The 24,916-nt window shown below is 29.4% G+C and overlaps 1 protein-coding gene across 2 annotated transcripts in view; it reads left to right on the top strand.

Annotated features, from left to right (window-relative positions):
- Positions 1-24,916, top strand: part of LOC145313491 (DDB1- and CUL4-associated factor 8) — a 69,178-nt gene that overhangs the window by 4,278 nt on the left and 39,984 nt on the right. For both annotated transcript variants that reach the window (XM_080152926.1, XM_080152925.1), the window contains exons 5-13: positions 911-1,026; positions 1,362-1,405; positions 2,101-2,187; positions 5,665-5,741; positions 6,474-6,541; positions 7,394-7,503; positions 8,383-8,474; positions 12,482-12,578; positions 13,043-13,159. In XM_080152926.1, the coding sequence (XP_080009052.1) occupies positions 911-1,026; positions 1,362-1,405; positions 2,101-2,187; positions 5,665-5,741; positions 6,474-6,541; positions 7,394-7,503; positions 8,383-8,474; positions 12,482-12,578; positions 13,043-13,159 (808 nt within the window). The remainder of the gene's footprint in view (positions 1-910; positions 1,027-1,361; positions 1,406-2,100; positions 2,188-5,664; positions 5,742-6,473; positions 6,542-7,393; positions 7,504-8,382; positions 8,475-12,481; positions 12,579-13,042; positions 13,160-24,916) is intronic.

Genomic DNA, 24,916 nt, shown 5'->3' with positions numbered 1-24,916 from the left:
ATATCGCCGTATTAAAACTTTTGGTACCAAATGTAATTTACCGTTCAATCGTCAATGAAAATAAAGGAATTTAAGAGGTTGGAGTAATAGGGATTCTACTAGTAAAATGTAGGGTTATATCCACCCTTCAACTTGTTTTAAACTTATAAAAGGTTGAGAAAATTGTTGTATACTTCATGCTCTTATTAGATTATACTATAAAGCAATTTACTGGAATGTTTTGTTTGTTTTTATTTTCAACGAAAGAAACTTATTATTAATCATTGTCTAAACATGGGTTGTAGCGTTGTTTTAGCTGGGCAAATATTTTCTCAGGACCCCCTACAAGTAGATATAAACTGCTCTCCTCTGGACTAATATAAAGATTTCGTGAATTATGTAATATCCAAAATTAGACACTGAAAAAAGACACCTGTACTTGGCATGTTAGCACTAACAACTTTCTGAATATTTTCTATTATTTTGCTTACTAGAAAAGCAAATACTTTTCAACAAAAAGTTACATTTTATTAAAGCTTGTTTGTTATCACCACATACCAGTGACATAATCATGCTTTCAAGGAAGTTAAAGTTTCCTAAACTCTTTCCCTAGAACTAGAACTTTCATAGAATACTGATACTTAATTTTAAGAAAACTATACTCCTGGTAAATAGAATTCAAACTAGACAGACATTTTTTTACTTATTGAAAGCAAAGCTTTTCTACACTAAATGTGTACGTTGGTACTTTCTCTAAGGATATATATCTATGCATGTTAGAATCTTCCTTTTGTTTTTCAACCTTGCAAGGGGATACTTAAGCTCTTCTCTGAATTTAAATGAATTATATCTTCTGTATTTTACATTTATCTTAGTGCATAAGACATTTGATTAATGTAGAGAATTTGTAGAATCAAAACATTGTTTTTAGTTCTTCAAGCAGCAGTAGTAGCAGTTCCATAGACTTTGATGTAGAGGATAGAGACCTGGAAGATCGGGTTGGTGGCCGCCGGATTCTTAGACTGGGACTCGACACTTCGGAAGATGGTAAATATATACGTTGAAACTGATTTATAGTTATCTTTACTGGAAAAGTAGATCTAGGAGTTGGTGGGGTTGATTAATTCAATGATCATGGTCCTACCCTTGAATCTGAGTTTTTTATTGGAGAAATACACGAAAAAATACAAAAATCGTTGGATCGTATGGATTTGAACTTGCACTCGTGTCTTTGTTGCGATATTTGAATGTATAAATGAAATGACTAAAACTGGAATATTTACATACCAATTAAAAAAGGAAAACAAAAAATGAAAATGATCTAATTCAAAACAGCGTATCCAAGTGAATATAGACTTTCTAACTGATTTAATTTTGTTTAGAAGATGATGAAAACGAAGGAAATGGTATACAGGAAGATGGACAGGTATTGTTATTAAATCAAATAAACATTACACTTTCCTTCATAATCCTCTTGAATGTTCCATCACTATTCGATTTAAATCTCTGAGATATTTTAACTTTGAAAATGAATTGTCCATATTTTTGTCCTTGAAATTCTTTTTAAAGTTTATAACAATTACAGCTGTTATAATCACACTAAAATGTGGAAATAATGTCTTTAAAAAATGATTTTTGCCTTTTTGCAAAATTGATATAATTCAGATGAAATTCTTCCTAGCTTTACATGGCAAAGAAAAAGATTTTTAAAGTTAATTTACACTTAAAAGATACACAGACATGTTATCTGTATTTTCTAAAGTTTTCTAATTATAAATTAGATTTTAATTATAATCTTAACACTTGCTTAAGTTTTAGACATTTATATCTGATTTTAATTAGATAAGGTTTTGTTAAGCTCATATTTTGTCTAGTAAATGGTCTTAAGTATATGAACAAAGCTCTTTTACTAAAGGATAGTTTTATGAATGATAACCCAAATTTCTGCTATAAACCTCTAAGAACCCAGCTTCACTTAAAAACATAGACTTTATAGTGAAATGAAAAGGGCCCAATCCGTAAAGGTGCAGCTTGAATTAATTGTGTGTGTGTGAGGGGGGGGGGGGGGGGAGGGTTAGTTCTAATTTTAACCCGTACGCGCGACTTATATTTTTTTCGTAGATGGATGCCCAAGCAGAGAGTGACGCGGATGCCATCCTGAACAAACCTCATCATAAACCCACATTCAATATTAGAAATTATAAACAGGTATGTCGAATTCTCGTAAGATTAAAGTCAAAGGGTTGCATAACAGTTTTTTTTAAATTGATGATATTACTATTTTCAGCTTCTTGTTGACGTTAAACATATACTTTCAAAAGATGACTGCGCCCTTTGCCCTTTGCATCTGTAGGGTGTGGGAAAGAGTGTAAAATTGCTTAAATCCATTCAAGGACCTAAATGAAGCTTCTCTTAACCCAAAAACCTTCCTACTCTAAATCAAAATGCAAGGACATATTTTTTTTAACTCTTATTTTATACATCTTAATTGGAACTGATGATCTATTTTTATAGAGAAACATATGTATTCCATCAATAAAAAGTTAAAGAAATAAACTGTGTTTATACATGTAATAAAAAAATACTCTATATAATAGGATATTTATATTATTCTCGTACTGTCTTAAAATTTTGATCTTTTTGTTGTTTCATTTAAAGCTATGGAAAGATTTCTCCCAGATACAAATTACATTTTTCAATTTGTGTGTCCAACAAATTAGATGAACAAACAAACACTCTCCTAATACTAAAAGTAAAGACCAAGTTTTGTTATGAGAGTAATTCTTTTCTACAATGCAATGGAAAGTTGTTTTGGCACACTTTTAACAGTTTCATATTGTCGTTTAAAGTAAATGAAAATCTGTCGAAAAAATGCGCTAAGTTTTAGCTTTATGAATTTTATAAATGATAAGCTTCAAATTAAATACTTTAAACGTTTCTTAATAAGGATTAGGACAAGGGTAGAATTTCGCACAAAAAAATCAATATCTATTGAAAAAGTTGGACTTTTGAAAATTATCCTTATTTCCGTATAGCAAATTAGAACTTTTCTTAGTCCTGTTATAAGGAAATGTTATGTTATTATTCTTTACTTTTATCTTAGTAAAATTCTTGTGTTTTAATCCGAAAGTGACCTGGAATAAATCTCCTGTTTGATGGCTGCAGGCCTTATTTAATACAAAGACATGTATTCTTAATAAAGAATGTCAAATATGTACTTTAAGTACAGCAAAAGAATGTGCACAAGATATGAAAACAAAAAGGGGTGGTAAGGATGGGGCTCAGTGGAACCAGTAACACACCTGCGAAAAAGCGTATATGCTTACTGTCGTGGAGGTGTCGGGTTTGAGCCTGAACCACACTGCGTCATACCAGATACGTTAAAAATGGTTCCTACCGCTGCTATTTCTTGTGCGTGACACTAATAGTGAGATAAGGCGGAATGCCTTGGCCTGTAAACAGACGCTCCATAGTTAGGACTTAGGCAAAGGCCGAGTAATCAAAGGGTTTGTTTTCACTTGAATTTCTTGATATCGGAGACACTGCCCAAACGAGATAATTAACTTGGTTGTAGAACTAGTAAGTTGATTGGTTTGAAATCTTGAAATCAGCCATCAATATTTAACATCACTGCCTACTTGTATTATTTTTGAATTTTCTCGCATAATTGAAACATTCTATTAAATTTTATCATTTGAAGCCTCCATTCTCCTATTATTTGATCTTGTTAATTTCTATGTTTCACCATTTTCTATAATCTTGGACTTACAAATTATTTTGAACATATTTGTCATATTACCCAAATTAACGTAAAAAGGCAGATAACAAGGACATTCATATACAGAAATTCAGATAGAATACAGTTAAAATTTAAAGACGCAAAAAGATATTTAATATAGATGTGAAATTTTAACAACAACAAAAGGAGATTTAGACATGTAACTTCAGAGCTGTAATGAAGAAAAATAGTAAAAGTTTGGACTTTTTTTTACAGACTTTTAACTTGATCTTTAGCATCTGTCGCTACACATGTCAATGATTTTAAATTAAAACTCTCTAATTATACAACGACGTACATACACTGAATTTAGAATAGCTTTCGATGACCTCCCTTGTTTACGCATAGGAATCGTTGTCTGTGCTAATTATCGGATTGGCCTAATGATGCAATCAGTCTAATGGCCAGGCCGGATCAGGGACAAGGAACAATATTCTAAAAAAACCAAAGGATTTTTTTAGAAAAATGATATATTCTTTACTTTGATGATATTTGACTTAAAATATTTTAATCACGCATATTGTAAAGGCTTACCTAATTAGTTATGACATCCCCTAAAAATCAAGTTTTTCAATAATTACATTTGAATTTATTAGTCTTTATTAAACAAAAATCAACAAGAGGACAATGTCATTAAGATTAATGTATAACTTATTATTTTACTGTACATAAAATTCTTTTTCCGCCATGTTCTACTATTCAATTTTATAAATCAATGTCTCGTAGAATGGATGATAAAGGGGCCAATGGCCTATTAAGTCAGACAGGCATAATAAATCTAAAAAGCTTAATAGTAAAACTATCAACTTAAGTTTCTGTTACTAAATAGATTAAAGACAAGGATGACATCATTTATAAAAGCTAAGCACATCAAATAAGACATCAACAAAAATAGAGTGACTGCACATAAAAAGATAAAAAAATATTATTTTCAGAATATGTTTCCACTATATCTGATAATGGTCAGATTAAACGAAGTTAGCAATTGCTTTATCCCTTTATTGCTTTATGTATGTCCATATTATGTAAGTAGGATTCTCTGTACCTTTTATTTCATTATTGATGAAAAGTTTTATGTATTTGTTTATGGTAAAAATTAATATAAACACCTACAAATATCTATTTAATATAACAAATCGTTTTAAGTTTGACTGCTATGGGGCTCTCGTTGGGCATTTTGAATTGTTCAAATAAGGGGAGCGAGTCTTCATTCGAGATCCTGTAATAAAATTGTTTAGGAAAAGTAATAGAAATAGCTACATGTACATAAAAAAATGACAATTGAATTGCAAATTAAAAAAGAATGTTTTTTCTTTCAACTTTGTTTTTCGGTGGAACTATAGGTGATTTCTATCAGAGGGTGCTTTGATTACAACACCTATAAAATAATTTTTCCCATTACAATTGTGTAAAAATGTCCAAATAATGTCAACAGGTTAATTTAATTGTTATTTTTATTTTTAGCTAATCTAATAATTTGCGCATATGATGCTGGGGTGTTAATTGTCCTAATTATTCTAGAAGGGGTCGGGGGAATAAAATATTAGAATAAATTTCTGAAAGACAATATGTAAAAAAAATAAAACTGTTCAGGTCTAAGAGAAAATGGTTAAATACAATTTAACTTCAAAAAATGAATTAGCTTAATGTGTGTGTGTGTGTGTGTGCGTGACCAGTGATACCTTACTAACGAATAGATATGTTGGTCTACAATTTTTAGCAAAGCTGTGTTTAACTTCGAGGCATATTTAGGTTTTTTGCAGGACTCTGGTTAAACCCTATAAGATATTAGTTACAAAAATTGTGATCTTACTTAATAAATAATTTATTTTTGCATTAGATATGCCATGGCCAACCTTTTTTTTGGCATGGTTTACTTATTTCTACATCCATATTTAATTATCTAGATACATGCAGAAGTTAATTATGGTAAACGAAGAAAATTGCAAAATAGTGTTTACAGTTCTATTCCTACAGTACAAAGGTAAAATTACTTACAAAACAAAGCTCCTCTACAATTTTTTAACGCGTATTGGACAGTTGCAACAAGTTACGAATCATGGATCTAAAGGGATAAGAAAATGACCGATAAATTGATGTACATCCCCAATGATACACAAAATTACCCCTTCTGTATATTAAAATTAGTGGTTGAAACGTTTGAACACTTAACTTAATGACCAACCAATCATAATTCAATAGAAGTCCCTAAAGTTAAAAATCTAATGAATATTAAAACGTTATTATAAAACTTTGGGGTTTAGTGTAATCTATAATACAAAGTAGAACGATGTCTGTCCGTCTGTCTGTCCGTCTGTCCGTCTGTCTGTCCGTCTGAAGCTTAAGATCTCAGTAACCACTGAACCGATTGGGCTCTACTCTTCAGGGAATATACCTACTGGTCCTGTGATGGTTTTAAGCTATTTTCTTGGGGGGTGGGACACCCCCAACCCCCCCAAAAAATGAAAAATACCCCCCCCTAAAAAATTTTTTTTTACTTTTTCTTATTAAATCTAAAATCTTTAATACTAAATATTAAATTAGGTTGATCAAACCTCTTGGGGCAAAGCCCCTAGAGGCTAGGGGCGAAGCCGCTAGTAATGAATTAAAGTATTTACACTGCTATACAGATTATAAGCTATATTTAAATTCTGGCAATTTGTTCTATGTTAGATATTTCTACTTTGATTTGACTAATGATAAGAATACAAATTAGGTTGCACGTGAATTATAAACTGGAAGGTCACGAGGGCTGTGTTAATTCTCTTCATTTTAACGAATCAGGTTGGAATAACTATATTTTTGAGGTCATTTGATGTCTAATGTAGAAAAAACAGTAGGATTTATGTGTGTCTATAAAGATTTTAGCGTATCTTGTTAGATTTTTATTATTTTTGCTGATAATAATTTCTAGGTTTATATGTCTGTAGAGTGTGAACGAAAGGACTAATCTTGTTCTTGTTTAAAATTAATTGTAAATAGGGTTGGCAATCCGTATCCGAATCCGGGCCAATTTTTGGAATCCGAATCCGAGATCCGTTTTTTAGTAGTGGATTCGGATTCTTAATTGGTAGGCTAAAATAAGTGTCTTGAGTTTTTTCTTTAAACTCCCCCTTTTTGAAGGCAAAGATTATCATCATTATCTATCTTTTAAAATCTGGTTCGATTCTCGGAAGTGAATTATAAAGAACATTAATTTTTAGGTCATATGTAGCACTTAAATTTTTTACTTTAAAAAAAGCCTTTTAAAATATTGCTAGAATCCGGAATGCGAATCCGGAATCCGCCAAAAATAAGAATCAAGAATCCGCGAGAATCCGTTATTTTTTGGACGGATTCTTGTAAGAATCCTAATCCGGTCCAAAAATTTGACGGATTGCCATCCCTAATGTAAATATAAATAGTAAAAAAAACTGAAAGTAGTAAATTGCTATTTCTTTGATTCTAACATGTTTTCTTAAGATTAAAAAAAGTGATAGAAGTAAATATGTTCTTTCACAGTAGTTACAATTCACTATAATTTTACAATTATAGATTTTCAACACCGTTTTTCTGTCTGATGCCTAGGTATAAATAAGATAATTCTAAGGAACACGATGTGATGAACATTATTTATGCAATGCATAATTTTATCAGGTACCAAATTAGCGTCCGGATCAGATGATTTGATGATTATTGTTTGGGACTGGGAGCACAAACGCAAGCTTACGACATTTCCTACTGGACATAGAGAAAATGTCTTTCAGGTTAGTTCAGATCTTACATAATTAATAGTCATTTCTCGCATCGTATTATAAACGGCTTTCCGCGGATATAGAATGTACAATTAAAAGATAAAAACTAGTTTTTTTTAGCCCCGAGGTACTGAAGGCACTGGCTAAAAAAACTGGTTTTAATCTTTTGATTGTACATTTTTATATTCGTAGAAAGCTGGATATAATACGATGCTAGACATAGTTTTTTTGTATGGATGAGAACCGGTTCCTATTCAACGGATTCGAATGAATACGAGAAACTGTATTATATTATTTTGTTCTTTTTAGAAGAAGTTTTCTATATAAAGGGCTAGCTAGTTGTTAAGCTTATTTTTTTTATATTTATTATTTTCATATTTTTTGTTAGATATAGGTATGGTTTGATTTAAGCATTTTAGACTAAAGTAAAGTGTTTGATAGTATATTTTTTTTTTGCCTATTGTTTAGGTTTCTGTTTGAATATTATAGCAAGATTATTAAGTTAAAAAGCCAATAAACACCACTTTTACTCTATCTTACAAAAAAGTTTAGCTTCATAATAATTTTCGTTAATACTAAATAGGAGGTATGTAAAATAAACTATCCATCGAAAATCCAGCCTGCAAAGACTAAAAGAGATATTATCACTAATTGAAACATAATATTAGCATTTATGTAAGGTTTTTCATAATTCATCCAATTAAAAATATTCTTTTTATCAATTCTTGTCATTAAACTATAAAAGATTTCGTGTTAAAATTAGTATAATAAGTATAAAAAGTTATAAAAAAAAACGATGCCATAGAATAGTCTATTTAAAATTATTCATCAAATTTTTTACGCTTAAAGTTAAAAAGTATAATAATACTAATATTGAAATATATATTTCAGTCAAAATTTTTACCTGGCGACCTGTTGATAACCTCATGTAGCCGGGACGGGCAGGTTAGGCTGGCTGAACTTTGCCCTGCGGGGTCATTGAGGTAGGATACTTAACTTAGGGGATGGGCTCAAAAAAGTTTTTAAAAAATATTTTCTATTGTTAAACTAGTTACAGCATGCTGTCACTTATTTCTAACTTGTAAAAGGCCAAAGTAGTAAATTTAAAATAAAAATATAAGATAAATTGTTAAATGTTGCGGTACTGAAATCTATCTCTCCAAGTCCACTTAATGTTATTAACAAAAGAAACTAAGTAATTTATTTTCCCACTACTATTTCGGTATCTTTTAGAAGGTAAAATATTCTGACAAACAATACATAGTCCAGGGTCTGTTTGATATTAATAATTCAATAAACATTTAAAGAAACAAAGTAACTAAAATACAACATTTAGTCATTTTATTGCTTTGTTTGCGAGTTGACTGTGATGTGTAGGGTTCGAGTCTGTCCTACTCCGTATATATTGTATACCTTATGTTATCACGTGAAACTGAGAGGAAGAGTGAGAGTTAGCATATTAGGACTTTCAGTTATAGATCATGTAATTAAAATGTCAGCTATCTACAGAACAAAAACCTTGATTTAGAAAGCAATACTAATAAACTTATTCTCAGAGAATTTATGTCTCTAGCACTGATCTAGATTACTAAAACAAACTCTTAGACTCTAAACTTGATAACTTGTCTCTTAAACAAAGTTTTCTAAGTTTAGTTTTTTTTCAATTTATCAATTAGAAATAAATTAAATAATAAATGTGTATGTGTAAAATGAAATAAAAAATAGATTACTTATTGACAAAATATGGTTTAATTAAAATTTCACCTACACGATATTACATCTACTTAATGACATTATGGCACTATAGATATGATATGGATTTCTATTCACAAAATATTAGTAATAGAAGAAAATGCACACATTAATGAGTAATGTTATGATTTAATGTACATATATATGTTCAACTTGATAGATTAGAGCTAAGATCATTAAAAATCTTAAATCAAATTATTATGACAATAAAAACGTATGCCTAACTTTTGCTTATAAAACATATACAATACATTCTATTTTGAATAACAATGGAAGGGAACCAACGCTCCTTGAAGATAAAAAACCTTATGACGCACATGATGCTTCCATGGAAGTGGATATTATCAAGATCTGAAGGGACTGATTTCTCTTAAATCATAAATTTTGAAGACTGAATATCTGTATCCCTTGATACTACTTGATATTTGTAAGATTTCCGCCTCAACTATTCTCAAGAGTTGATCAGATTTGCCCAGAAACTACAAGAGCAACTCAATTTGTACTGAAATTTTTTTTAAAATTGAAATATATTATTTCATATAAATATTAGAAATATGTAAGTAAATCAATTGGTATCATAAGGTATCAATTGGAATATTTCAAGAAAATTAATGTTTGTTTTTAGGGACCAGGAGTAAATTTTTTTAAGAGGTCCCATTTGATGATAACTCTGTCTTATTTTCCCATGAAGTTTTTATTGCTAGTCAAATGCCTTTGTTTTTTTTATATATTTTTTACAGCTTATTCGAAGGTAGGAAAGCTGGCTTTAGCTGCTGATTCTAAAGATTTTTGTTATAAGTTAGATGTTATAATTTGTAGCACTCTTAGCTAGCTCACCTGGAGTAAATCAACCAAAGAGGATTATTTTATCCAGTTAATGGAAAAATGGCCAACATTATTAAATGCTTTTCAAATACCTATTTCTTTTCTCATAAGTCATAACAATTTATCACAATCAGGAAGTTAGAGCATTCCAAAAATTAAATCTGAAACACTTTTATTAATGTGAATATTAAAAGTCAAAAGATTTTTAAAAGATACAATGGGCCTAAACCTCATCAACTTAACAAATGACTTTAATGCCAAGCCTATGAATGTTGTCATCCTTGTTTACTAATAATATATAAAAATTAAGTCAACACTAAAAAAAATATTAAGAATTGTTTTGATATTGTTTTACATTCTAGGAATAATTTACCAACCTTTGTTGTGCTCCACAATATGTCTGGAATAATCATTAATAAAATAATAAATGAGGGTGACACAGTCACTTTACAAATAGGAACTACCACGTTAAAATGTTGTTTTAAAACCGATTACCTATCTTTTTTTTGTGAATTGTTAAAAATGTATATTATTGAGAAAAATGAGATTAATTAAAATTAACTTCAGCCACCTATAAGTCAAAGTGCAATGGAGATGTTATAACTTTGAAATTTCTCTGGGTGTTTAAACCTCTTTCCAAAGTAACAATGTTTGTTCAGTAGATTTCTTAGTGATTCAAATTTGTGGCTTACCTGCAGCTGCCGATCCCTGAATAAATGGGAAATTTCAAATTAAAAGTCATTTGATTAAGTACACAACTGAAATCCTAAAAAGGCCTCCCAGATTAAAATGGCCAACAGAGATTACTAGTAACCATACTTAAGTATATTAGTTTAAGGTCAAAACAATCCAGAGTTGAAGAATCCTAATAGCTTACTAAGATTTAAAATATTTTTTGAATATCTTGGAACAAGTGTCCTAATTTTTACTTATCTGTAAATCATTCTTTATGATTGCCTCATAAACATGCATATTGTTTCTCTTAATTGTAATACTAGAAGCTCACATTTCTTATTATTAGAAATAAAGCGAGCAATATGTAGAGATTAATTAAGGTGTTTTATGAAAGTTTTATTTGTAGCGCAGCTATACTTCATTATTCAAATGTCATATTTTGAGATGGTTTCTTCTTCCCATATCTTTTTTTGTATATCCATTCTTCCTCTCATTTTTTTATTTTGGTAGGAAAACAATTGTAAAACTAATAATTTATCACATAATTGTGCTTTTTCCAGGATACGAACGATTTTTTAATTGCTTTATTTGAGTTTCTAAAATAAATATTTTATTATGATTCAGATGCTGCTATTGATGTTTTTATCTAATGTTTCTTCTTCCACTCACAAAATGTAAAAACTATCCACTTAAAAAGTTTTCAAGATTTTTGCAAAAAACTATTAATATTGTGTATATTTTTAGCAAAATATTTGGTAGATGTGTACAAGTACATATGTATATGATATATTTATCATAAATACAACCTATATCGTTTCGGATTAATTTGGATAATTACAAATTACCATTCCTTTTCATCAATATATGATGTATATTGTATTTAATAATTTATAGTGCCAAATCTTTTTTTTTTTAATTTCTTCACAAGACCGTGGTAGAATTTTATTTTGTTCTCGTTCATTTTACTATAATAATATATTCCAAAAAAAATCTTGACATCACTTCTTAAAATTCATTAAGATTACTTGGTCTCGTTTATACACAGTCCCCTCATTTAACAAAAACCTAGTTATGAATGCAAAATCTAAAACTTTGAACTGGAAAAGTTGTAATGAAATAGGAATATGTAAGTGGATTATATTGTTTTAAAACTTTATACTAAAGTATCACAAAGGCTGTGTTTTTTTCAGTGGGATCCTTAAAAACAGCTTGATGGTTAGGTTTAATATAATTTATTAATATATCGATCATTTTCTTATCCCTGCATCCCTGGCATAAGTAAGATTGGATACAGGTTTTCTTTTTCAAATACAAATTTGTTTCCTTCCGGTTAATTTCCTTTGCTTGCAAAAACTAGGTCTCAGGAAATACAAAACCCAAAGCACACACAACTGAAATACACACACATACACAAACAATTTTAAACACACAACAGGACAATCAAAAATTATCAGATAGGGGTAAATCTTCTAAAGAACTAAAAAATTTGGGATTGAAGCTTCAGTAGGAATAAAAAAACAAATAATTTAATTGTAAAAAACTCGAAAAAAAGGTTGGCACTCGGTTAATAGAAAAATGTCACATAAAACCTAAATTGATTAAGGGTTGGGGTGGGGGGTAAAAACGATCTAAAAAATGAACTATGACCTATAATATCACAGAGAAGAATGTAATTTGTTATTGTTAACAAGGTGATATAACTACCTTGTGTATTTAATTTGAGGTAAACTTTTTTTAGATCAGCAATCAAGTTGGCCCAACATCGTGGTTCTGTACATAAACTTACTCTGGTTGATAACAATCAAGTAGTCCTGTCTGCTGGCGAAGACGCTCAGGTATTAGGATAGACAGATTGATAGATAGAAAACAGACAGAGCTATGCAAATAAACTTACACTGGTTGACAAATAACAGAAAGTCAAGTTAACTGATAGTTGTTATCAAACTTACAATTATGAAAAATGTTCAGTCTAATCAAGAAAACAATCAAGGAAATACATATTGACTGTAGTGTCCTGAAATTATTCTAAAATTTTTGTTTCTTCCTCTATATCATAAGCCATTATCATATATGGGTATGGCAGGTTTCCTAATTTAATAGAAAATTTTAAATTGAACCTAACACTAAGTTACAAATAGGCATAGATAATGAGGTAGGTTAGATAAATGCTCCAGCTGTTAGAATGAATTATAGAACTGAAATCTATTATATTGAAATATCTATCTATTCTACACCTTATTAACAATTTATCTTGGTTATGAATTGCTTAAATAGATGTTGTCATCCTTGTTTATATCAGGTTTTAGTTTGTGACACTCGGGAACAGAAGTCTGATAAGTTGCTGCTGCTAAAAAATGAAAAGGACAAGAAGATTCCCATCTACAGCATACACAAGAATCCTGCTAATCAAAATCAGGTTTGACTCTTAAACTAGTCTTTTATTTATTATTCCTGAAATGAATAGATATAGAATACTTGGATATTGTTAAAAAAGAATTCCAAAAAAATTTTTATGAAATAAAATAGTGTACCTAATATTTACTATTCATAAAATAGATGTTAGGTCTAGTATCCCTTGCGGATGATGAGGGCTGGGGCTAGATCCATGTACAGCTGGTCCATTACCAATATTCTGGTAGACATAACTTGGATAATAATTTCCACTCATGAGATATTCTCCATAGGGAGAATTAGGAGCATTTCATTGTCCTCCATAACCTTCCTCCATACACAGATGAGCTGTAGCCTCCATTTTCTGGAGCAGTGTATCCATATCCTCCATAGGCTGGAGCAGAGTATCCATAGCCTTAATACTTGTGGATATTGTAACAGGGAAATGTTTGTCAAATATTTAGGTTGCTAATTTAGTCCTCAGATATTGGTCAATAGTTTTCTCTATTGTTAGGGTAAGGGATGGGGTAAAGTATTTGTGGTTGGCGTGTATTGTTATATTAGCCATTTGGAAGAAGCATTTTATCAGGGTATGCAAGAATCTTTCACAATTTCAACATATTCTATATCCATTCTTAAATGGAAGGTAGGAAAGACAATTTTTTAACTTATTTATTTATCCTAATTTTTCTGTAATTTGTTTACAAATGACTCTAAAGCTTGATTTGTATGAAAGTTTAATCTTAATTGCTCTAGGATTAAGTATTTAAATCCTGTCTGTACTCACTCCTGCTTTTATGCGGGATAGAGACAAACAAAAATAAGAAACAAGATCCTAACAAGACAAAGAATTTGCCTACAAATGGCTTACAATGAAACCTTTAGGTTCATATGATTACAAAAGATGGGTGTATCTAATTTTCTAATAATCTAATTATCCGTAAAGTCATGTGTTCTAAGACAATCAGGGGTGTATATTCTGCACAAGATTTATTTTTTCCCCTGCTACAAAAATTTTTATTTTTCTTCCCCCCCTAGTTTTTTCTCACCCAGTAGGGGGAAAATGGAAAAATATTTATAGAACTCTATATTTTATTTATTTTATCCCTTCAACCACACATTTTTTAAAGTTTTTTCACCAAGGACCCCCTCCTTGGTGAAAAAACTTTAAAAAATGTGTGGTAGGATGGGAAATGGAAAAAATGTTTTTAGTTTTCTTAATTTTTACATTTTTTTCCCTCCAACCACTTATTTTTTATTCCCCCCCCCCCTGAGCAGGGGATCCCATGTAGAATATACACCCCTGAAGACTTTAAATTAGGATTACAAGGGTCAAATTATGCATGGCAGTTGCTTTAATGCGGTACAATATGGAATTCTGATGAAACGGCGGCAGAAGGGATAAACATATTTATAATTTTGGCCAATAAAAATAGAAACATATATTACATATACATAAATAACTTAGTGTTAGATTGTTGGATCGTATTAAGGAAAAACCTATGTTATGTTTTAAGATGGTTTACTACTAAACATCCCAGGATATAAGTCTCATAATGATTAAATTGATCTAACGGAAAAAAGTTTTTTTTATTATTTCGTTTAGGACCAAAGCTTTTAGTTAACTTAAAATATATTTTAAAACTTCTTTGTGAAAGGAACATCTATAAATCCCATCCTTAATTACCATGAGATTAAAAGGTATAAATGTGGCTGGATGGATGAATAGGGAAATGGTTCTTTACATTAGAATAAGGATTCTGAAGAATAAAAGATGTTATTATATTATTAGAAATAAATAGGTAAACAATTGCCTAATTTTTTCATTAAATAAAAATTAATTCTTATTTTTTTTGAAATATTTTAGTGGGCTTACATAAACCCTCTCCATTTTCTATAACCTTTTAGAGATAAATATTTTCTATAATTTGATGGTCTATTGTTTTTTGGGTTTTAGCCTGAAAGTCATACAGTCATGCCTCCAGTTACTTTTCTTTGCCTGGCATGTTTTACCAATAATTTTACGGTTTACCTATCCCTTGCCTTATTACCCAATACTATCTGAGTTAGTTCTGTAATCGTATTGACATAATCTGGTATCCTTTCCTGATGGTATGCCAATATGTCTCATTACAATTTACCACGGTGGTAAGGGACAGGTAGTTTGGTGAACGCAAAATTCTTCTTATCTTTATTCAAAAGTAATAGGATATCTGTCTGTGTAAAGTAAAAGATCTCGATTTGGTTCTCCTTTACAGTAAAGCCTGTTGTAGGTCCAAGAAAAGGTTTTGACTCTTTTGAGGAAGGTTACTTCAAAATCACCCCTGATATAAATAATTTAATCGCTAAAGTAAAGAAACTAAGAAATCTAAGAATAAGTTGATTATTAAATGAAGTCCAAGGAAGCATTTGTACCATTTGTGTACTTTAGAATAAAACAAAACAGCTGACGAATTTGTATTTACCTGCAATACCATCTCATTTGTATAATTTGAACGCATTTGTTTCTTGACGGCTTTATACAATAAAATGGTGGACCGAATTGCTTGAAAGATACGTTAACCTAAAAAAATTGCTAGCATGAAATACCTGCTATAATGAAAATTAAGGGTGTTAATTTAAAGAATCCAATTAAATAGCTTCTTAGATTTTCTTTATTATTTTGTAGCTTCTTAATAGCTTCCTTATTTTTCTTCCTTTATTCTTGAGAGAGAAAAAAACTGAAGGCTGCTTTTTAAGGTACAAGGAAAATATATTATAATCTAATATAATTACATTTAAATGGATTATTTATAAGTAACATAACATAATTATCTTTTATTTAGAGCTATTTATAGCATTTTTTATATTATTGTTAAAGGGAAAAGGCTAATAAAAAAGTTAAAATTTCTGAACATGGGTAAAACATGAAAAGAATCTAATGGAGGATTTTTAAAACAAATCTATATATGATACCTATTCAACTAATAAAAAAATCGGGTAAAGTCCCTTTTGTGGCATCGCTCCTTAAGGGGCGATTCTACGTTTTTCACAGCAGCTTTTCTCTTATTTCTAGCCTCTGTGGGGGGCTCTAGCCATGCGAGGCAATCACCTAACCCAATATAACCTAACATAACCTAAAATAACCTATCAAAAGCCATTTTAAAAATAAGACAAATCGCGCCTTAAGGGGCATTGCCACGAAAGGGACTATTTCCAAAAAATCTATACTGAAAAATACTTTTTATTGCTTATTTATTATCTATTCCCAAAAATGCTGTTACTGGTAAGATTCTAGATTTGACAGTCAGAATAAAAATGCTTGCATTGGATTATGATTGTAAAACTGAGGTATAGTAAAAGTATGTAACAAGAAGGAAAAAGTTGTTTATTCATATTATATCATGTAATAATAGTGAAGTTGAGTTTTCAAGGATTTAAGCTTAAGTAAAGAAGTTTACATAATTTAAAATATTTGGGTTTTAAGAGTTTTTAATTTCAGATTTCATCTAAAATTTGATTCTGATTTAGTTTCCTAGGTAATTATCATTTAAAGTTTAATAAGTAACCTAGTAATCATTTTTTGCATGAATGTATCAAATCTCATTGGTTGTGCAATATAATATTTTTAATTAGGAGCTGCGATGATTGAAATAGCATAAAACTTTCCCTAAGATTGATATTTTAATTATTCAGTAGTAATTGACAAAATAAATCTTACTATTTTATATACCTAGCGGCTTCGCCCCTAGCCTCTAGGGGCTTTGCCCCAAGAGATGGTAAAAAAAAGTGTAAGGTGAAATTTGTAAAAAAAAAATATTCCACAAAGGAAATCTTTCACAAAGGGAATCTTCAACAAAGGACCAAGGATATTTCTTACAAAAAAAAACAAAAAAAATAGGGGGGGATTTTTTTTTGTTTTTGGGGGGGTTGGGGTGTCCCACCCCCCAAGAAAATAGCTTAAAATCACCACAGGACCAATAGGAGATCATAAGGGACAGACAGACGGACCGATCAGTATTTAATTCATTAATCAAAGTGTAAATATTATTGTTGCTGCGCTGCTAACCATAATTGACCATGATTGAATTAACTTTTTCTTTATTTGTGAAAGTTTCTGGTTTCTCCCCCGAGAAATCTTGAGAATAATTACATGTCTGATTTTAACAGGGATAAATGGGTAGGCAAAAAAAGCATGTTTTAGTTGATTTTTTATAATAAAAAGGATCAGTCGAACTTTTTGGTAAAGCTACTGTTTTAAAGTATTGGCGTGCAAAGCTATTCACCAGGGGTTTGAGAAAAGGGTAAGACCTTCCGAATTTGAATTTTACTTATCTACTATTACTTTCCTCTTTTACACTTTTATGTTTGTTCTATATAAAGATTGTTCATATACATATACAGGATAAAAATATGATTTTCTCTAAAACTTGTACTTTTGCTAGTTATTAAGTTTGTTTTGAATAAGAAGAATGAAAAATAATCAAAAGAAGGTGTATCAACTTTTTCACTTTTTATTTAAGATAGCTAGCCGGTTCTTTTAGTAAGTAGTAGATGTAAAATTTTTCATAGAATTCAGATATGCAATCGGTTTTTTTTTGTAGACCTCTTATTTTTTAAGTAATTTAAGTTTAAAAAAAAAAAATTAAGTCGATTTTAAGGTACTAAAACGCAACAAAAAAAAGGAAAAAAATGGCCATTATGAACAAAAATAGTAAGATCTTTAATTTGAAACCTTACTTTTTGAATTTTGTCAGGTAATTATTGAAAAAATTGATTTTTTTAAACCAACGAGAATAAAAACTTTAAACTTAATTTTATCATTTCACAGGTAAAAAAAATATGGGTTCATATATACCTTTAGAATCAGAAAAATATTACGAATCCATTGTAAGCAAAATTGAAAAAAAGTAAAAAAATACAAAATGAAAAAATGGCCTATTGTATTTTGTTGTACAGGCAACACTTTTGTCATCCCCTAGTTACCCCCTCTTTACCCCCTTCCCATTTCTATTCTCAATTCAAAAAATAAGGTGGTTGCCTGTATAATATAATATAATATTTTCATATAATTCCTTTTATTGTAGTTTATAAACTATATTGTAAACTTTTTATTTCAATTTTGCTTAGAATGGATTTGTAATATTTTTCTCATTCTAACAGTATATATAATGCCTATTTCTTATGCCTTGGTAATGATAAAATTTAGTTCAAAGTTTTTATTCTCGTGGGTTTTAAAAAATTGTTTTTTTTCAATAATTACTTGACAGAATTGAAAAAGTAAGGTGTCAAATTAAAGATCTTACTATTTTTGTTCATAATGGCCATTTTCTTTCTTTTTTTTGTTGCATTTTAGTACCTTAAAATCGACTTAATTTAAAAAAAAAAACTTAAATTACTTAAAAAATAAGAGGTCTACAAAAAAACCGATTGCATATCTGAATTCTATGAAAAATTTTACATCTACTACTTACTAAAAGAACCGGCTAGCTATCTTAAATGAAAAGTGAAAAAGTTGATACACCTTCTTTAAAAGATAAAGGATTTAGATGAATCGTGAAAATTATTTGTAAATTTATAAACAATATTAAAGACATAACAAAAAATGTTAATACCTATAGGATGAGAGATAGATGCTTTATGTGTAAATAATCCTGGCCAATAAACTTTACCTTTCCCAAAAAAGCATCTATCAAACAATTTGTTTTAATCTCAGCACAAATTCTATACTTTGCTACTTATGGACATAATCTTTCTTGTTTTGCATTGAATAAGCAAAAAACCTCTTATAGACTGCTGTTTTAATATATATTTTTATGATTTATGTACTCTGGGGTTTGTAATTTATGATTATGTATAGAAAACAAGCATGCAGATTTTCTTAAAAAGAATATTTATTTCAAAATTCACAAACACAAATGATCTTGAAAATTCCTTTGTGTTATAGATATTGATGTGTAATCTTTTTTTTCATTTCAAAAAGTTTTTTTTACTAAAATCAAGCATTTTAAGCTTACTTAACGTTTTCTAAATCTAGTTTATCTTAATATATCCTATCAAATGAAGACTCCCGAACCATGAATTAAAACCAAGCTCAATCAAATAAAAATTTTAAAGAAATTATTATTTTAAGTAGGTAATCTTGTGAAATGCTTTTTCTTTGGATTTGTTTTATATTCTTTTATATTTAAAAAATCTATTTTAATTCATATTTAAGCGGTTTATGAAACTAAGTTAAAATTTATATTTTTCTCTATTTTTATAAAAAGAAATGTAAATGTTACTTAAACATATTAAATTTGAGAGACCTTGGTAAAACATGAGTAAAGAAAATAAAGAAAAAATTAAACTTATATGATTTCTCTTCAGTTTTGTACTTCTAAAAATATTGCAAAATAGTCTAAAATCCTTAAATTTAAGAAATGCTATAACATACACAAAAAAGTGCCTAAAATTGATTTTAATTTTTAAAAATTCTTATAAACTTGTTTTAAAAGTTTAAATATTTAAAAAATAAATAAAAGATGAAATCAATTAGAAAATGATAATTCTAAGATAAACTACAACATAACCCATTTCAATTTATCAAAATATTTTGACAAGAACCAGAAATGTTATAGAACTTTCATTAATTATGAAAAATATGTCAACCCCATCGGAAATTTGTCTCAAGTCTGTGAGAACTTTTAAATGAGCTTCCAAGGTAATTTTATTTCTAAACAATCACAGCACACTGATAAGTATTTTCTGATAGATATTCTTTTGTGTTATAACTATATAAAATATCCATGGACACATCTTATGAGTGGAACTTTAGTAGAAGTGTTCACATTCAATTTTACAAATTGGTCTCGAAACTAATGGTGTGATGAAAAGGTTGAAAAATTTAGAGGATTTTGCAGATCTTTCTAATCAATTTTAATCCTATTATATAAAGTAGTAAGCGTTTTTTGTTTGTCCCGAAGGATCTCGCTAACCGCCGAACCGATATTGTTCTCCTTTACAGTGAAGCTTCTTATAGGCCCTGGGAAGGTTTTAAACTATTTTTTGAGAGGGTATCTTCACCCTCCTCCCCCCCCCCTTAAATATATTTTTTAACTCTGTGAAACTCAAATTTAAAATGGTATGAGGTCAATTTTTCCCCCTCCTACCAGTGCCCCTAGAGGCTTCTAGGGGCGTAGCCGCTAGTGAATAATATAAGTTGCTTAATTCCAATACATTTAATTTTTTACATTTTTCTCTTTTCCGATTTTCTTAACAAGCCTAGCTCACTATTATTATATTTAAATATATTCCATCATATGTTGGGTACAATTCAAATATTTGCTGCCCAGCTAAATTTTAAGATTCAACTTTTATACATCTTCCTGACCCTGTACAATTATTTGAGTCCAGCATATGATTATCTTTAAATATCTTACTAGACTGACCTTCAACTTTAAAAAAATTATCATAACAATAATTAAGACCCCTAGCTTGTCGACTATTTGATATTGGTTTGTTTAAAGGAAAGAAATGAAATTCATGATCTAAATGATAAGGATTGCGACTTTAATCCCATAATCTAAACTTCTTAAAATGATAAGATATAAAATTTATATGACAAAATTCGTTTTCATAAAAATTTTATTCGCTTCGTGTATAGAAATATTTTATATTTAATTCTTTTATTTAATACTAGCGGCTGCGCCCCTAGCATCTAGGGGCTCTATATTTGAAGGGCAGAAAAATAGCCTAAAACCATAACCATACTTATTTTTTAAAAAAATTAGATATCCTAAAACCATCTTAGAGCCTATAAGAGGCTTCACTGTGAAGAAGAACCATATCGGTTCAGCGGTTAGCGAGATCCTTTGCTTTAGACAAAAAAAAAGCTTATTACTTTATATCATAGGATATGTTATTATGTATATTAAAAGAACACTAATTGTTAAATATTTGGACCTATGTACTTTGAACAAAGCAAAACATTTGACTATGTTTTAAAAAAATGTTTTTGCAACATCACAATATCTGTCACTAACCAAACTGTTCTAATTCATTCAGCTATTCCTTAAATCCAATCTTTTCTTCACATGGTGTTAATGCAATAATAGAAAAATACAAATTATTAGCTCATTATTTGCACATTATTTCACTATTAAAAGAATGTCTACAAATATTCTGGAAGAGCCAATAATGGATAAGTATATCGCAGCTCACATAAGTGGGCGAAAAAGATAATTTTATGGCCATTGCGCATCATGTGCGTTATTGGATCTTTATGAAAAAAGGGATCTATAACCTTTATAAGAAAATAAGGTCATAAAAATGAAAAGGCTGCTACTTATATTTATTGTGATGACACCTTGGAAATATTTTTTCCTGTATCAGTGCCCTCAATATGTCTGCTATAGGCTTCAGCTCTGACATGAGTCTGATCTCAACAGAGATTTAGGATTATGTAAATTGATGGGAAAAATTGAAAAGATCTGTTGGATAAAGAATTTGTTTGGTAATTTGACCCATTATTAGTTTAGATCAGATCACTTAAAATAGTCCAGAAAGCATGAATTTCCAAATCAAATTATAAAAAGTTTTGGAAAATTGTACTTTTTGAGTGTATTCATAAGATTCGTTGAGTTCTTATTTTCAGTTTAAACAATATTTCTGTAATTTCAGGAAAGCTTTGTTAAAGTCCTAAGCTATTTTTCTAGCTTAACTTACTAAAAATCTACAAAATGTTTTACTTTTCCCTTTATTGTTAAATTTTAGAATGCAAACTAAATAGAATTGATGGCGGGGGAAGGAAATGTGAAAAGTTTGGATTGATTTGTTGATTGGAGCTGCATAGTTATTCAATATTCAAGTCTAGCCCTCTATCTAATTCTAAATTGTACACACAACACATATTCATTGTCGAGTCCTATTTACATATTAACAATTACATAAAGTTGTCAGGGATCTAAAGGGATAAGACAATGGCCGATTATATTATGTCCACAATTTTATGATAATAGACAAAATTACCCATTCTGCAGGTTTTAGTTAGTGGCTGAAACGTTTGGACAATCAACTTAAAGAACCAACCCATCATAATGCAATCACAGTCCCCAAAGTTTTTTAGGCCATCGAATAAGGAAAAGTTATTATAAAACTTTTGGGACCATTGTTCCCTCCCTCCATGTAAAGCTGTATTGCTTTTAACCAAGGATGGAAATTTATTGTGAAATGGAATGATGCAACTCTTAAAACTAGAGTAAATTATAAGCACACAAACCTTCTAGGTTAGTTCTGGTAGTCATTTATGTCTAGCACTGTTTATATATTCTAAATTGTTTAAACACATATTGTTTTAGAATCCTAGTCCTATATGCATTTGACATACATTTGTAAGGTTATAAGTATATTGCATAAAATACATACAATTTCTCTATTTTAAAGAAGGAGAAGGTTTATAGGTTTAAGCTTTTTTATTTCTATTAGATTTAAGTGACCTAGCGGCTAGGGGTGCTACGGCCATGCTTATACTGTATCACTAAAATAATTTACTAAGCACTTTGTCAGAAATTTGATGATTACAATTTAAAATATGTTGTTTCTTGTGTCTGAAGTGTTAACCCATTTAAAATACTATCTAGGTATTTACTGTTTATTTGTAAATTTACAATAAACATCCAACAAAGAGAAAACTAACCTAAAATTAGATTTTTGGTTTAAATACATAATTTCAAATTACATTTTATTCATTAATCAAGATAAGGCTTAAATTGCTTTATTTACAGGGATATATTATGTTCACATAAGTAAATGGTTAAAATTGAAAAATATAAATCAGATGTATTTGACAGTTGGGAGCAGATATTGAAATTAAGTTTTTTTCAAATAGCACTTAGCATTTATTAAGGCTCTACCCATTCGCTTTTGAAGTTTATGAATAATCCAACCCTGATCAAAAGCAACTTCTTGTATCTTTCTTGAAAAATGATTTGGCTGAAAGGAAGATTTGACAGTACATTTCATATACAGATATTTAGAAATTACATTTATGTATATCAGAAGACAAATATGTAAATTTAGATTCAAATTTGGGACAAACTTGATAAAGTTTCTAAATCTTTATTTCTAGTTTCATATAATTGCTTTGGCTTTTAAATGATTCAAGGAATTGGTAACTAGAAGTAAAAAAGGGGACGTGGGGTGGTTGCCCTTAAAATGCCCAGTAGTGCACAGAAATCTTCCATCCCAAAATGTTCGATAAATCTGAACTGTAGCATACCATGCTGTTGAATGTTATAAAAACTTATTCACCCTTTGCCCTTATTACAGTCTTCTCCGTGAGGTATTATTACAATGAATGTAATTCACTTGATTTAAAAGAAATTTTTAGTACTTTGTTTGTAGACTTTAAGTTAAAACACAAAATAGAATACTTACTCTATTTATCTATCCTTTTCACCTTGGTCTATTTGTAGAAGTTTACAATTTACAAGCTAACTTGACAAAATTAAGAAAAATGGGATAATTTTTAAAGTCATTTGTCTGTTCCGATTTATGTCAGAAAATACAAAAGAATGAGGACATTGTCTAGGAACAGAATAGGGGTAAAAAATTAATTTTAATATTAAATTAATTTAAGGTTACGTGGTTTTTCTAGATTTTCTAAAAATACACATTAAAATCATAAAGTTGTATAAATACCAAAACTATTCAAAGAATACGTTTTTTAGAATTCTTGTTTAATTGGGGCTTAATTGGCAATAAATGACCTTGCCCACTTAGATAAATTATTAGTTATTAATTGGTATTAGTATTTATTATAGAAAGAAATGACAGCTCATTGTAGCTCATGAAATAGATAGAGTTCAGAATAGATAAATGTTAAAAGTTTTTTATCTTAGTATTTTTTTTATATTGAAATATATGAGCCTTGCTTATAAAAATGACATATGCTCTGTTATTATTTATTATAAAGCAAAATATTGCAGTTATATTTAAACATATAAGCAGTTTTTCATTGTTCTGAAATAGACTGTGATGTTATAGCAATATCAGCTGATGGATTATACTGTAAACAGCCTCTGATCTGAATGCATTTATCTTCTTTACAGACTAGTTTTGCATTCAAATACAGGATAAACGGAAATTCAAATCCATCGACAAAAGTACAAATTAAAGTACTATTTATTTACATAACATTTAGACTGTACTTAAAATGCTTAAAAATGGTTTAGGGGAAGGGAAATGGATACTCGAAAAACCAGCCCATATGCCAAACTATCTATTTCTATCTCAATTAATTAAAAAATATATTTTTATCTTTATAAAGTGTTAAAAATGTTCTATGTAAATACTTACATTACGAGATCTCTTTAGTTTTTAGTCTCCCTTTTTCTTCTATTTCAACTTTTATACAAATCACAATTTTGGCATGATATAACAGTTCCTACATTCTTAATTTAAATATAAATTGGTTGCTGTATTCTGTCACATAAATAAAACTTGATACTTTGATACATAATTTCATGAATAATGCAATAATATTTATTTACATAACTATACTATCATTAAAATATATTAAATGTTACTAAATTAAGGCTGAATTATATTATACTAGCGGCTTCGCCCCTAGCCTCTAGGGGCTTTGCCCCAAGAGGTGATAAAAAAAATTAAGGCGAAATTCGTAAAAAATTAATATTTATTGTTTTTAGTGAGAGAATGTTGCTATTCTTTCATTCAAAATAAATGCTGGAATAAAAAATATTTTTGATCAAAGGACTAAGGAAATCTTCTGCAAAAAAAAAAAAAAAAAAAAAAAAAAAAA

Source organism: Acartia tonsa, chromosome 3, assembly GCF_053477335.1.
Source record: "Acartia tonsa isolate MP-2025a chromosome 3, ASM5347733v1, whole genome shotgun sequence".
NCBI lineage: Eukaryota > Metazoa > Arthropoda > Copepoda > Calanoida > Acartiidae > Acartia > Acartia tonsa.
This window is presented reverse-complemented; position numbering and strand designations above follow the sequence as displayed.